Here is a 15,841-nt window from a genome sequence, read left to right as displayed (position 1 = left end):
CTTCTTCATCTCTTCTTCCCACTCTCTCTCCTGTTCTGTTTTTTTCTTTATTCATTGTCAAAAGGTTGTACAGTAGGATAAAGAAGTAACCTACACTCTTTGCAAATACAAACAAGCACAAACCAGCTCAGGTTACTTCTTTCCCTTTTTCCTTCTGATCGTTTATCAGCCTCATAGATATGTGTTAGAAGGGGTCTGCTACACCTACTAGAATGTTCAGAAGGTTGTTATCATCTACCACATGTTAGATCATTGATACGAATACAAGAGGATGAAATTGCTATAGTAATTATGATGGAGAAAAGGAGGAAGGGGGGTGACGTGGTATAAAGAGCAACAAGGTCCATTTAGGGGTGGTAAGTGGGTGGATGGTTGGGTCCAACAAACACATGACTGTAACCCAGTAGATCGCTGTGTAGACTGCTGTTCATGTCCCATGTGAAACTCTGTGTTGAATTATTTTACCTTACTTTTTAACCTTAAAGTGGCCCTGTTATGCTTTTCCACTTTTTCCCTCTCCTTAAGTGTGTTATATATATTTCTGTACATGTAAAAGGTCCGTAGAGTGTAAAACCTGAAGTCCACCCCTAAAAGGAGTTACCCTCCCCCTCAGAATCACTGCTCCTGAGCTGAAACGGCTCGATTGAATTCTCTCCTTCACTTCTGTAACTTTATGAGGTCACAATGTTACAGAAGTGATGTAAAACTCCTTCCGGCTAGTTTGGCCCTCAAACAACAAAAGAGCGAGACGGAGCTGAAGTTCTGGAGGAAGGGTTTTTTGAAATGTGAAACATTGACCAATCACAACAGATCGGGTTAGCTGACCAATCAGGGCAGACTTCGCTTTCTGGAGGGAGGAGCAAGCGCTACAACGGAGCATTTCAGAGAGAGGGTGAGAATAGGTGCTGCAGGACAGCCAGGATGAGAAATACAAGGCGGATTATGATCATTAACGCATTTAAATATGTTGTAACTGTAACTTGAGATAAAAATATTCACCCGGAAAATAGCATAATAGGGCCTGTTTAAAGTAATGCCACATAACCAACATAAATTATGTAACAAACGTATTAATGTTAATCCAAACAATGATCTATTTCTAAATCAGGCAATACATCTTTTATTGACTGAACCTAAAGTTGTTTAGTTTTAATGTCACAACATGGGAGGTGCACTTTGGCCCGTCTAGAGCATTAGAATGCTCGTGAGGACCACTGATAACGCCAGTCAATGTTGCTTTCCATTTTTCCATCTCTCAGGCTTGATATACCAAAAGTTGATATTTTACTTTGTTAAAGTAAATCACAAATATAGGACATACCCAGACAATTTGTGACAAACAAAATCAACCATGGGACTCACTTTTAGTAGTGTTTTCTGTTTCCTATTGTATTTTCTTTATTCTGTTTGGAATGGTTCCAACCTGTTCTCATTTCCAGATCATACAATATGAACAGTGTCTCCACAGACATGTGAGAGGTACTCTTTGGCGCCTGCATAGTGACATTACAGTTTATCAACTGACCCTTCGCTAAGTAATGCCCTTGAAAGCAGATCATTGAGAAGCTTTAGCCAGATCTGACCAGGGTCCGACAGTTAACTTGAGTATTTGGAGCTAGTCATGGTTAAATGTTGGGTTATAGTGATACTAGTTAAGTTCGAAAGAGATGTACATTTTTTAAAACTGAACATTTCAACTTAAAAACATGTGGAGCTAATATTATAAGAGTACGTTGGCACATTATCAACTAGCGTTGATGCTATGCTAGCTACTCAAGGTATACTGAATGTATACACATGCTTCTTTTGCTTTTTATTGAAGACCTACCCTGCTTTACAGCTGTTACTTCATTTCATTGTCGACTGTCTTGATTGCCAGGTGATGTTGTGGTTCACGTTTACACTGTGATCTTAAGCTTTAGCCATTATCTTTCTCTTTTTAACCTGATTTTGGTTTGACATTCTGGATATAAACTCTGAAATGGCTTTTCCAAAAAGTAGAATTGTTTTTCGCAGAGTGAAGTTAGTTACAGGGTGGGCTCCCTGGTAGCTCTGACAGCTTGACGGAGTACCAGTGTGGGACGGGGCTTAGCGAAGGGTCAATTTGCTCCAATGTTAAGCCACCTGCAGCAATACTGGACACTTTGTGAGCCCCCACAATGTGTGCCATTCCCAAGGCATGACATACATTTTCTGCTGTCCAGAAGTATATTTCTGCACTGTAAATTCCACTTTAAAGGTTTTCTTTTTATAATATCTGAATCCTGGTTCAACCACTATCACAAACTCTCTTTCTTTGTCTGTCTCTCTTTTGCTTTTGTCTTCAGTCCAGTTAAGACGTGTGCCATCTTGTGTTTGACACATGGAAAGGTTAAAGACACATTCAGCTCATTTGTCTAAATGAGTCTGAGTTGTAGCTCTCCATCAGATAGCAAACAATCCCTCCAACGTCACTTCTTCGTTGTGACTCCTGCTCTCTCTCTTCTTCAGTCAGCAGATGGGAGCTGACAAATTTTTATCAGGAACTGTAGCGTTCTGTCCTCCTCCTTGCTTCTGTTGGATGCTTTTGTGAAGTTTGATACAATTCATTATTTAAGAAGACTCCGAATTCTGAATGTCAGTGAAGAAAAGCATCAAGACTTTCTCTTTCCTTCTGAGACACAGACATTTGCAGATCTGGGTTTCATTCTTTTAATCTCTTCCCACAGCAGCCACTGTATTCATATCACAATATACTAGGTCATATACTGAGGTAGTGATGTTTCAAAAGATGATCCTATAAGAACTGTACTTACTGGAGCATACTGAGGCCTCTTATTCAAGTCTATCGGACCTCCCTGTATGTTTAAAAATGTTCACATTAATATGTTAAAGAACGCATTGTTGCATCGTTAGACCTTTAATCTAAGGACTGTGTGGATGTTTACGGCACTTGGGTGACATCCGCTCACTTGTTTTTTTTTGCTACACTAAGTGCCATCATCCTGATTACGGCGTTCTAAACATTAAATAAAACATTCTCTTCCAGCGGCAAAGCAAACTCATACTTTGACCTGCAAAGTTGCAGGCATGTCTGTGGTAGAGCCAACTTGGCCCCGCCCACAGTCAGCACAAATACGCCTCGGCAAGCGATTGGTCACTCGCCTGCATTTGGGCACGGATGACCCCGTCCTTACAGGTGTAAAGAGAAAGTTATTGAAAATGCCTGCGTGGGTGCAGTTGGCCTTGATGATTTGATTTGTTCTTATTAATATTAATGTCATGCAGATATTGATTAGAGAATGAAAAATAATTAGATTTTAGGAAACTTTCAATTTTGTTTGAGTTTGGGGAACTGGGAACTGGTGATATGTTATTACGATCAACATTTTTTACATCTTTGACAACATTCCTGTTCCTAGGAGACAATCTCCTTTATTTTGAAAATATATGGATTTATTTCTAAGCTGTCATAAACAGAATTCCAGATTCTTATGTCGTACATTCCAATACTAACCATTAAATCATAAATAGGTTGATGAATGAATACTCATTTTACAAAATGTAGAAAAAACTAAAACTAATCCTCAACTTTTCAAAATCCAAATGGCCCCATACCTGAACCTTCATCAACCAAATTCCACTTAACAGTCAATGTTTCATCCTGTCTAAAATGATTATTCACTGTTTCTTCTTGTCCTGAACCAGCCTTTGCAAATTTGTGTTTTCCCGTATTATCTAATCACTTTGTGTGGATGGCAGCGTCCGTCAGGCTGGCAGGCAGCAGATGGAGGCTGACGTCTCTGCATGGAAAGAGGAGACGAGCTGTCAGATAGTTTATCCTGCAGCCTCGTCCTCCGCTAACAACCGGCTCACCACAGGCCTCATTCATCCGCCTCGTCAGCCTGCAGACAGCCGCTGGCAGCTCATCAGTCTCCATCCAGAGGAGACAGTAGAACCGAATAGAGTGCAGTAGAGCTGCTCAAAGACTCCTCTCTCTCTCTGCTGTCCTGAAGTTCACTATGTCCACAAAGAGACAAAACCGTTGTATCGCATCGTATCGCATCGTATCGTATCGTATCGCATCGCTTCCCATCGCATTGCATCGCATCGCATTGCATCGCATCGCATCGCATCGCATTGCATCGCATCGTATAGTAGTGTAGCCAAGCGTGTGTATCGTAAAGAGCATTGTGGTCCGCATAAGGAGGAGGTTGGGGTGGATAGAAGGGACCAGAAACACAGGATTTCATCCAGGAGACCCCTGTTTGTTACCTGTGTGAAGCCAAAAGTCAGCTTTGACTTCTTTCTAAGTTATGTACTTAAGTTTTGTTTGTTTAGTTCGGTAACGTTATGTAATGTAGGTAAGTAACGTAACTAAGTAAAAAAAATTACTTATTTTAGTGTATGTATGTCACGAGCGGAAACAGACGTGCAAAATTTAAGCTAGAAGGGTTCTAAGAGCATCATAGTTTGAAGCATAGGGGCACTTTCTGACCAAGCTGTGGTATTTGACATTTTGGGAGAGAGGACTTGTTGAACACGTACAGTATATATCTGGTGGGTTTTGTTGGATGGCAGATGCTTCACAGGAACAGGTTGGCACCCCCATCATGGATGTTTAATTGTCTGAAAGATCTAGTGTGTATCATGTGGTGGGATCTAGCCCTGAGGATTCAGAAAGCAGCCAACTGAAATTTCTTCTGTGTGCCAAATGTAAAGGAAAACTACACTTGTCGACGCAAACACACAATCACGAATGTCCATAACTTGTGCCAGTGTTTATGTTGTCTGTTCTGGGCTACTGTAGAAGTATAGCAGCCGGCTCCTCGAAGAGGTTTGTAAATCATATTCCATTTCTGCCAATGGATCCCCCTTAATGCGACACATTGTACCTCTAGGTCCACCACATTTCCAGTGGGCTGGACCATGCATCATGGTGTCAAAGGTGCTACCCCCAAGCCTGGCCATCGTAATATTATTTTGAGATCCAACTGATGTCTCTCTTCTTATGCATAACCATTGGCTGAGTCGTTTCAGTTTACTGTGGCCGCAGCCACAAATTCTTGACAGCAGGTCCCCACTGGCAGGATCTGCAGTTTCCACCCACGTTATTTGGGCAGGCTGCAGGCTGTATTTTGGCTATTTCGGGCGCTTATATGCTTCGCAGGCCGCATCTTCCCAAGGCACAGTAAGTTCTGCGATGATTGTGCACTTCAAACTGCTGGAGTATAACACTTAGTCTGGTCTGAGGGTCAGATGGGATTATTAGCCTTTGTCAGGGTTGTGCACCATCTGCCAATCTAGAGCTGAACCCAGCATGCTTGTCTCTGACTTGCTGAGGGTGTTGCTGTACGACACCGGTGTACAAAGGGTATTGGATTTCTTACAGTTGAGGGAGGAAGAGACTTGTATTATTATTTTTTTCCTTTTCCCGAATGAATGTCACACCTTTCACGACTTGGTTATGCCTCCATGACGTGTTGGGTGGATGTGTCTGAGGTTTGCTGCGTTTGGACAAGCTGGGTCTTCACCAAGCCACTGCTCCGGGTTTTGGGAGCACATCACAGACAGCTCTCACAAGGAAGCTAATCCAATTTCCTACCTTTCCTCATAGCTCTTTCCGGCTGATTTTCCCGTTCTCTATGTTTTCCCACCGTGTCCCCCGTCCCTATTATCACTGAGACACTACCTTGGCATATCTCACCCTTGCTGTCAGTACAGTTCCTCCACCAATAATATTCTCCTTTTCTGCAGAGGTGTTGCTTCTTGCCAAATTAATCTCCAGCTGTAGATTGAATCATTATTCTGCCATGAGGGGCAAGGTTGCCAAAGTATAAGAGAGCCACCCGACCTGGGATCAGCAGACTAAAGCAGCCCAATGGATGCATCCTAATTGCATTGGACGGTTTAAAGCTGGAGTTCTGACAGTGTGATTGACAGTCAGATGGCCCGCCTCCTCTGTCCTGATTGGACTAAAGAACCTTTAGATGAAAGCAAACCCAAGATGCTGACAATAATTCATTAAATAATGTAAACCGATAATGTAAACCCTTATCTTAGTTTGATTGAACTGTTGGTGATTTATCAGGATTATTCCGTTTTTTAAAGTTAAACTTAACGGACACTTTATTAGAATCATCATATACTTTTATATTGACATTTGACCTCTGTGTTTAACCCATACTAAAAATGTGGTCGCCCGCTCTACCTCCATGTTCTTTTAGGCCTCTGTTCGACAAGACCGTTATACGAATGCCGGCTTTTATTAGAGAATAAACGCTAATTAGCAGAAATTTGTCTCATTAATGAATCTATTTAGTTTGCCATTTATTAGAGGCTGTGTATAAGATTTGTATTTATGTAGGTATCAAATATACTGGTGCTTAGTGTCGTCAAGCTTACTAATCGTATTCCTCTCTTCAGAGGATGAACCCTTTAAGTTTTAATGACCCCCTGACATTTGCTCTACATCACCCTCAGAACATACTTTACATTTAATCTCCCCTGTTGGTAATAGTTAAAACATCAGTGTGTTGTTTGTCCAGTCTAGGTGGAAAAAGACACTAATGCACAAATTGTCTTAAACTTACATTCTCTCTAATGGCCAGCAGGGGGCGACTCCTCTGGTTGCAGCCAACCCTGAAAAGTGAGGATTATGCAGAAGTGGCTTAAACTTGCATTCTTTCTAATAGCCAGTAGGGGCGAGCGATGAATAGTAGACCATAAAGCAGAGTATGCTTTAGGGCGGGGCTACCTTGTGATTGACATGTCTCTACCAATGGCGTTGTCCCGCCTTGAAGTTGTTTATGGGTTTTTCTCGTTTTTTTTTTTATTGTTACATTTAAGTCAACTAAAATGTCTTATTAGGCGTTCTGTTGTACTTAGCTCCACCCTCTTGTGTCACTTCTGGTTACAAAAAAAAGCAGGTGACTACGTCCACTTCTTATGTACAGTCTCTGCTTCTTTCCAGAACTTTCATATTGTGGCCGTTATGAACACTGCAGTTCTTTCCACTGTTTCCCACTATGAATCACCATTTCACACGCACACACATTATTGACCCCAGTGACATGAATACTAATCAAACAGTGAGATTGCTTTTGTATCAAAACTTTATTTATCAAACAAAACCAATGAACCATTGAAATAACATTTCTATAAAAAAGGACCATGGGACTGTTCTACAGTGCATTACAAAACCAGCAATTGTATACAACATTGTGGATAGAAACTTCGCTTTACTCTTCATCACCATCATTATCATCATCATCCCATCATAATCCTTTCTCCCCCTCATTCAAATGAACAAAATGTACACTTTTAAATATTGCAGTCACTAAGCTAATTTGGTTATAATGACTCTAGGATTGGACTTTTTTTTAAAGGGCGAAGTCAAACTGTGTTTACTCGGAGGAGTCTGTCGAACAACGATGTTCTGTAAATGAAGTAATTGTCTGAGTGAGAGGAGATAAGGGCCGCTTTAATTTAGCCCCTTTCACCCTGACGAGATGAGGTCCAAATCTTTAAAAAAAAAAAGTTCTCTTTTGTAAGCCCTTGGCCCGAAACTGTCTACACTGAGGCTCACAGTCGTGGAGCTGACAGTAGATTTCACAGCAACATCAGGCCACTTTCAAAGTCAGCGTATCCTTGACCAACTTCAACTTGGTCTTTTCTTTTTTACTGTGTAATTTGTACCTTTTTTGATCGTCAATGGTTCCCACACAGGAGTGAAGCACCCAAAGAAAGAAGTTAATGAAGTCGAGTTTCCCTTTGAAATGTGGGAGCCGAGCCTCCCTCCCTGGTTTCCACCGTATCAGGTCTGGTTGGTGTTTCTGAGTTTCACACAGTCACCACAGGACGACTTCACTGGGCTTTACAGACAGAGGACAAAGTGAAATTAAAGGACTATCCCCGGTCCCTCTGCACATTGTAGTCTGTGAACTACAAATCATGTTTTACTAACTTGATGGCTAAGTTGTGATGGATATCTATCTTAAGCAAGATTCTACAGAAATGAAGGACACCTCAGCTCCATTTGGGATGTTTGCCCAAATTAGGATCTCCTCAGCCCAGATGGCAGTCGAGGTATTAAACCTATACCCCTCTGTAGTTATATACACGTTATAGAAAGGATAACTGCATAGATGGTATCAATCTACAATTTTTTTTAATAAATCAAAAGTGTGGTGGTGACTGTGTGTCCTCAGAGTGACCCAGTTTGGTGACAAACCATTTAAATATTTCCTTAAGAAATAGAAAATAATATTTCTACAATAGCATTTTAAAAATACTAAAATCTTTTAAGGCAAGAAATGAAAAGAAAAAAATAATACATTTGAACGGCGCTTCAGTCCTCTTTTACATTTTGTTCTTTGCTAAACTAAATTTACAGAACTATCACATGATTATAAATAATAATTTTAAAGAGCACTCAAAATAAGGTAATAATGTAATAATAATAATATATTAAATTTGATTATAAAAAAGTTACTACTAATCTAGTTGGAACTGTACACTGTAAAAAAGCAGCGTTCTGTAATGTAGTTCTGCTGCAGCGACGCTTTTCTCCGTTGTAAAATACACATGTAGGGCTAAAGAGAAAAATAACATCTGGCTGTTAGAGGCCGGGGTCAACCTGCGGGTGGGAAGCCTTTGTATCGAGATGGAGACGAGAAGTTTGGTTCACTGATTCACTGTGTTTAACTGAAAAAAAAAAGATTAAAGAGTCCATTCTAGTTCCCTTTTAGTTCCCTGTATGAAAAACCTTTATATCATGGTCGACGTATGAAACTGGATATTATGTATTTGACTTGTTCTGAATGGTGGACCTTTAACATCAGGCTTCAACTAACTCCAATTTATACCCATCCCGTCATCAAAATCAGGAGGCGCACAAGGTGGACATTTGGGTCGAATAAACACAGGACTTTCTCCCAGGAAAACCCTGTTTGTGTCCCGTTTAAAACCCAAAGTCAATGTTGACTTTAACCTTACTTTAGTTAAGTAACTTGGGTACTTACTAACGCTGTTCACATATGTTACGTAACAAGCGTACTTATCTTAACCCCAAACCACAATGTTTTCCTGGATCTTAATAAGTAGTGTTAGACAAGCTGACACTTGAGGGGAAATCTAGAACATCAGAGTTTGAGGCGGAGCGCCACGGGTTGGGAGTGAGAATGTGTTTTTGGGGGGGACCATTTTGTTTTGGGAGGACAGTCATTCTGTCTCTGTTGTTGGATCAGTTGAAGACACATACCAGTAGTTTTTGGTGTTAGTTTCAGTCCATTAACTTCAATTCACATACATTTTCCAAATCATTCCATCAGTTTTTTGATATTCACTTCCCCACGAGCAGCCATTGATTTCAGTTTGTATGAGCGATAAACGCATCTATCCGTCAACAAGTCTGCATTCTTGCCAAGGTTACACTGCTGATGTCTGGTGATGCAGTGATAACTCAACTCATTTGATTTTTACACCAGAAAGGATCGGTAACTAGTGGAAGCAAAAACACATTGGTAGGATTGAAAAAAACAATTTGTTGTACCTGGAAGTACGATTCATATTTAATTAACAAAATTTAATGGACTAAAATATGCAAAAACAAAAGTCTGAATTGGTCTTTGGTGCTTGGCATCTCCCTGTGTTCAGCGGTTTAATAAGAATGTGTAGGATAGAGATTGGTGTTACTTCCCTGAAACTGTCTGGCAAAGAAATGTCATAATCAAAAATTATTCAAAAGTGTTCCCTGTGAGATCTGTTCCGAAAACCTAATCAGTGGCACAGATTCAACCTCCTGCACGTCCACACGACAACAAGAATCAAGACTTCTGCTGGTTTAACTGAACAAGCAGAATATACTTCAGTTCCTATTTAATGGCATTATGTTGGTAATAAGCCGAAATCTTTTCCTTGCCACTGCAAAACAAATGCCAATTTTAACACTTGGTTATTGAGAAACAAATCATATTTTCTCTTAACGGGCAAACACACTTGATCTGCCTCCAATGCAAATCAACTTTTAGTAATTTTGAAACAATCTGTCTTAGACAAATACGTCTTTTAGGTTGAATCTTAAACTAAATGAAGAGTTACTATGAGTCTCAAAGACAGCTAGATGATTTTGATGGACGCATTTGCTGTTTTGGGGATCTGATCTGTAATACTTCAAAATATAGGACAATCCTTGCCATCACAACATTTAGCATGTTTTATTGGTCTGTTTCCAGACAGCTCCTGAAACGTTGCATTCTGTGCCAATGGAGGAGAGAAAAACAAAACAAAACAGTGGTCTCATAGTTCTCTCTGTTTAAAAGGGGAAAAGGGACAGTGCTTTTGGGGCAAACCCTCAGCAGAGCAGAATGTCTCATCTGTTCCCTGTGCGGGAGGAACAAATTAACATAACACAGGGTGCATTTTTAAATTCCACCAAGACTTCAAATAAAGTGACTGAATAAAGACAAAGAAAATGAACCCCTTGGCACAACCCTGTCTCCTACAAAATTACCTTCCCATACAAACTGAAACTGCATTATCAGTTACGTTTCGAGGGAAACGTATTTTCTTTTACGGGAGAAAAAAGCGTAATTAACGTTGAAACAATACAAAAACACTCCTTAACTACATTGTTAGGTTAAGTATGACATCACAGTTTGGCTTAAAACAAGTATGTTTGTAACGTTATTTAGGTTGCAGATGTAAATTAAAATAAGTGAACGTTGAGTTCTTCATCAAGTGGGACCCAAACACAGTCTTTTTGAATCAGTATTGACGAAGGACGCGGAATTAAGGTGAACAGAACAATTAAAATCTCCATTCATTCAAATACAGAGACTTGATACAAGATGTTCTCCTCGGTGATCCCACCTGTATAATTTGTTTTAAATGCAGATAGAGGACACTTGGGTATGAGACATCCAGACACAACGACCCCAAGAACCACCATAATCTATCAGAACCTTTCACAACCAGACTATCATAATTTAGACCCAGTCTGACTCAGGGCTCAGTTACGAGGACCTTTAGGCCCCAGAGAAGTAGGAACTTCTAACCCATGCTAATCACCACAGTCAAGATTTACAGGAGTCAACTTGTCAAAAGTTGTGTTTCCATTCAACTGGGAATTTTAGGCAGACTTTTTAAAATGTTGCAAAAGGAAATGCTAATTAGGTGCATTTCCATGAACGGGTTTGCACCAAATGAACTTGGCTACAACAGAGTTGGTGGCCTTGGCTGATCTACAAAAGAAAGCTTGATAGATTCCTCAGGATTTTTTTTGGATTGGGCAAGTTTGTTGCATCGTGTTTTTTATCCAGGCAACCCGCGAAAACTGAGTTGGTTGTTATATTTCACAGATTGTGGGTTGGTAGGTTCTCCAGAAAGTTTTTCATGAGATGTGCCCTTTATCATTTATGGTGGCCATGAAAAAGTTTGAGTTTGTCATGCTGGTAATAGAATAGAATGTCTGTTTATGTCATCGAGGCTCGTTAACACTGTCGTCAAACAAGTCAGGCTTTAACCCTCTGCAAGTCTATTTTCATAAACAAGAGATAGACGAATGGCTACCAGGAAGTAATGAATCAATCCAAGAACTGATGGATGATTTAGAAAAGAATACTTATATTGAATATATTTCTATTTAACTTAATTGTGTACCAGTACGACTGTTTAACTTATTCCTTTAATCTCTCTTTCCCCCTTTCGACGCTAAAAAGAAGAAATCTCTTGCGTCAACCGTTTCATTTAGAATTTACTGTTGAAATCAGATTTTCTTCCTTTAAATCCAATTTTGGTTTATTCCCTCCGCCTGCCACTCTGCTCCTTGCTGAGGGAGAAAGAGAGAGTGCGACTTTGGAGAAGTATGAAAGCGCTCGGCTCAAGACCGAATGTATCTCCCGGAACATGCTGATGAGTTTGATCCCCACGCTGCCCGCTTGTCTGCGTTCCCTCACCTCTCATTCCCCCCGCGCTCGTTCTACGGGGACGTTGCCTTTCCATCCCCTCCATCCGCGGGACATTCCAGCCTGTATCAGCCCAGCGAGCGTGAGCTTGAATCATAATATTGGAAACGGCGTTATAATGAATTCCCGGCCTCATTCCTCCGTGCCCCAGCTCGCACATACAAACCACCCCTGAATATCAATTCACCTCCTCTGCCTCCGCTCTCTCTGTCTCCCCCGGGCTTTTTTTCCCCTTTCATCACAGAAAGATAAAGGTCTGAAAATTACAATATGGTGACTGAAGTGACACAGTCAAATATGGAGCATACTGATGGACTGTTTTTTCTTATCCCCTCAGCTGATTTATGAATCATTTGTTCTTTTAAGCTCCTGCCTTCCAGTGCACTCCCTAAAAAACATCCCAACCCATTCAACATCGCTCTAATTCCCCAAATTCAGATGTTGCTCTCCTGGCTGTCAATACAAATCTACTTGCTTTAAAGAAATGAAAGGCGTATGCTCCCCGTCCCGATCTCATGTTGCAAAGGTCATTCTGAAAACCGTACCACCGAAAGTTGAAAGCAAATATGTTCTTCATTCCACTTTTTAAAGCAAGTCAAACAATATTTTAATTTTTTAAAATTGAAATAAAATGTAACTTCTTCAGATGCGTTCAAAGGCTTAGCGATTTTCACGGTGGCTCGTGCCCTTATAAGCAGTTCTCTCTGTGGAAATGTGTCCGATAAAACCTGATTTGAGAAAAAAAAACCATCGTTCTGACAGGACAGCAAATGTAAAAATATACTTTGCGGAATATGTATTATTTGTGTGTTTTGTTTTTGTAACTTTTTTTTCCTTTCTCTTTTTGTATAAAAAAAGATATGCCCTGAAGTGAACTCAAAGTGAAGCTGGCGGTTTTGTTATTTTTATATAATTTCAATCGAGGTGGACAGAGGTATGCGTGTATTTATCTCATGAAAAATAAATATGGGTTCCTCAAAAGCAGGTATATACTAGGTATATACTCACCTTCACACAAACGCATACTGAAACGGCACATAGTGAAAACAACGGTAGAGGTCACTCTCATTATCATCATCATTATCATCATCATCATCCGCTCCCCACTTACATCTCTAATCCCGTTTATAATAATTATCATAAAAACAACAAAAATTCCACTACTAATGACTTGATCCTTGATCCTGTTACCGTAACACCACCTTCACAATTTATTCCTCCATCACAGTAATTTCAAACAATTTATTCGTTTCCCTCAAGAAAACACTATGGTATTTTGTAATCTTGATCCAGAGATAAAAGTAAAATTACCCATTGAGGTAACAAGTCGCTGTCTTGTGATCATAACTTCATTATCTCTTTCTCGCCATAGCATATTGAGTTTTGCCGATCCTGTAACCGCCTCTTGCAAACACATGACCCATTGTCCCAGAAGCCAACGATTTTTTGCAGACCGCGATTGGTCTTTAGTTCTCCAGCCAGCAGTGAAAGGTGACAGACTCTAAACGAGGTGTTAAAACTGAATTTGATCGCATTCTTCTAAAAAGGACCAATTGCCGCCTGGCCATCCAAAGCCATCCTTCATTCAACAAGATTTTTTTGAGACGATTCCACACGGATCGTCTCACTGCTCATCATTGGCTTTCGGTCAATGATTTAGGACTGAGACAGACTTAAACAAAGGAGCAAAAAACTAAGAAGGATTACAATAAGTTGTCCAAGATGAGAATTTGGCACGTGTCCTCGTAGGTAAGGATCGGAGTTCATGTGGGTTAGGCAGAGTAAAGGCTTGTTCAAGAGCAGCAACAGACTGTGGGAGTCTATAGAGGTTTCTATACAGTCCTGTAAGAGTAGAGTCAGCTAGAACCGATCCAGGCCATTCAGACCGGTCTAGAAGGTCACCACGCTTGTTTCTATCTGGCCAAAATCACATTTTTGTTCTCACAATTGTTTCTATCTGGCAAAAATCGCATTTTTAAATTAATTTTTAAAGCCTCAGAATCCAGAAGTAGGTAATGAATAATGGTTGGCTCATGAAAATCATACTGTTTTGTTCAAGAAAGGGTAAAAGGAAGGAAAAATAGGCAAGAAATGGGAGGACCACTTTGCTAGCGGGCGGACCTCGGTCCAGGTGAAAAACCGAATGTTTTGGTGAAACTTTGGAGGCTGATGATGCGTTTTCTTTTTCTTACTGTAGATTCTCGTGGCACTTTCAAAACATATGCACATCCTGTAAGTGCACAAAGTTGGAATACCCCCCCAAAAAAAGACGAAAAGAATACTTCCAACAGCGAAAGAAACAAGTGAGGTACGGTCACAGTAACTGAGTTGTAGATAACCCAGCGGAGGACGTTAATAAATACCACAGAGAAGAGAAACAGGAGGGATCTTTGTCGTCTTTTTTTTGTTCTGATAATCCCATCCTTCTGCGTAATGAGGCCGAGGCACTAGGTCTCAGTTTTTTCTAGTTTTCTGTTTGAGGTTGAAGAGTCTAGAGGGGGTCTCAGCCCCTCCACCCTCGTCCTGCTCTTGGAGTTGATGCTGTGCTGCTGTAGTGTTTCTTTTCTCTGTTTGATTCCCTTCCATCCTTTTCCCTGGTCCCAAACAGTAAATACTAGCCCCGAGACCAGCGGAAACCAAAGAAACTCAACCCAGCACGGACGTTTGATTTCCTCTTCAAACCCCAGATCGACGTTAGCGTATGTGGCGCGGAGTGACACCGAGGCTTGAAGAAGGGTTCCAGACTGGACCGTGGCTGAGGGGCTGGGCTAGGGGACAGTATCACAGGTTAGAAGGCGGAGCCGGTGATGGCGTTGAGCTGCTTCATCAGCCCTTCTAGACTGGCCATCTGCTCCGACAGGTCGTCCTGCTCGTAAACCTAAAGCGAGAAACAAAAAAACAGTAGAGCAGGTTATGCAACCGTTAGCTTTATAAAAATACCCTAAATCTGTGTAGTTTTTATATAACTATATTAACATGTAAAATGGTGAATTGACTTGTATAGCGCTTTTCTAGTCTCTCGACCACTGAAAGCACTTTAACACTAAATGTCATCATTCACCCATTCATACAATATACCATGCAAGTAGCCACCTGCCCATCAGGATTATTTAACCATTCATACCCAAATACACACCAAATGCACAGCATTCAAAACCAAATTGGGGCTAGGTGTCTATCCCAATGACACATGGACTAGCGGAGCGGGTGAACAACCCGCTCAATTGAAGCCTTTTTTATTTTGTTGCCACGCAGAGCAACACAAGAGAGCAGCATTTTCCAACTATGAACTCAAAAACCTTGTCTTGATTTCTAATATTAATAACGATGTAAAGATAAAAAAAAAAATTATGTTGGATAAATTGATAAAAATAAAACTGGATCTTTTCTGGCATTCACTTGTTGATACATTTTGCTTGGGTTCAACCTAGACGTGAATGTTCTTTGACCTGACAATCCCTATACAAGTGCTTACTGTCATCCCTGTGACACCCACAGTTTACTACGATGACATAGTCCCTGCCATTGGTTGGAGAAACGTCATCTTTATCTAGTATATAGCCCTCTATAAGGAGTAATTCAGGAACGACTTATTAACCATTCATCTATTATCAGGCCCTACTTGATCCTCTCTTTTGTGAGTTACCACTCACACTTTTATTTGCTGTGTTGTGGAGTATGTTTTAATGTTTCTCCTGCATTCACCGACTCCTTCATTAACTTTAAATACAGATCTCGAGAGGTGCCTAATCCATCACAATGAACGTCGTGTCTGTTTCTGTTTCTGTCAGGGTTCATTGTCCTGGCAGCGCAGGGCCGACTTTTTCAATCCGCGCTTATGACTGAATAAAATAAAAGGTGGCTTTGCGTTGACTGTGATGGATCATCTATCAGAA

The 15,841-nt window shown here is 40.6% G+C and overlaps 1 protein-coding gene across 1 annotated transcript in view; it reads right to left on the bottom strand.

Annotated features, from left to right (window-relative positions):
- Window positions 1-12,630: 12,630 nt before the first annotated feature.
- dcc (DCC netrin 1 receptor) overlaps window positions 12,631-15,841 on the bottom strand; it is a 240,727-nt gene continuing 237,516 nt past the window's right edge. Inside the window, exon 29 of the mRNA XM_054612210.1 lies at window positions 12,631-14,823. Coding sequence (XP_054468185.1) covers window positions 14,734-14,823 — 90 coding nt within the window. The 3' untranslated portion in view covers window positions 12,631-14,733. The remainder of the gene's footprint in view (window positions 14,824-15,841) is intronic.

The sequence above is a fragment of the Anoplopoma fimbria genome, chromosome 14 (genome assembly GCF_027596085.1).
Source record: "Anoplopoma fimbria isolate UVic2021 breed Golden Eagle Sablefish chromosome 14, Afim_UVic_2022, whole genome shotgun sequence".
Classification (NCBI taxonomy): domain Eukaryota; kingdom Metazoa; phylum Chordata; class Actinopteri; order Perciformes; family Anoplopomatidae; genus Anoplopoma; species Anoplopoma fimbria.
This window is presented reverse-complemented; position numbering and strand designations above follow the sequence as displayed.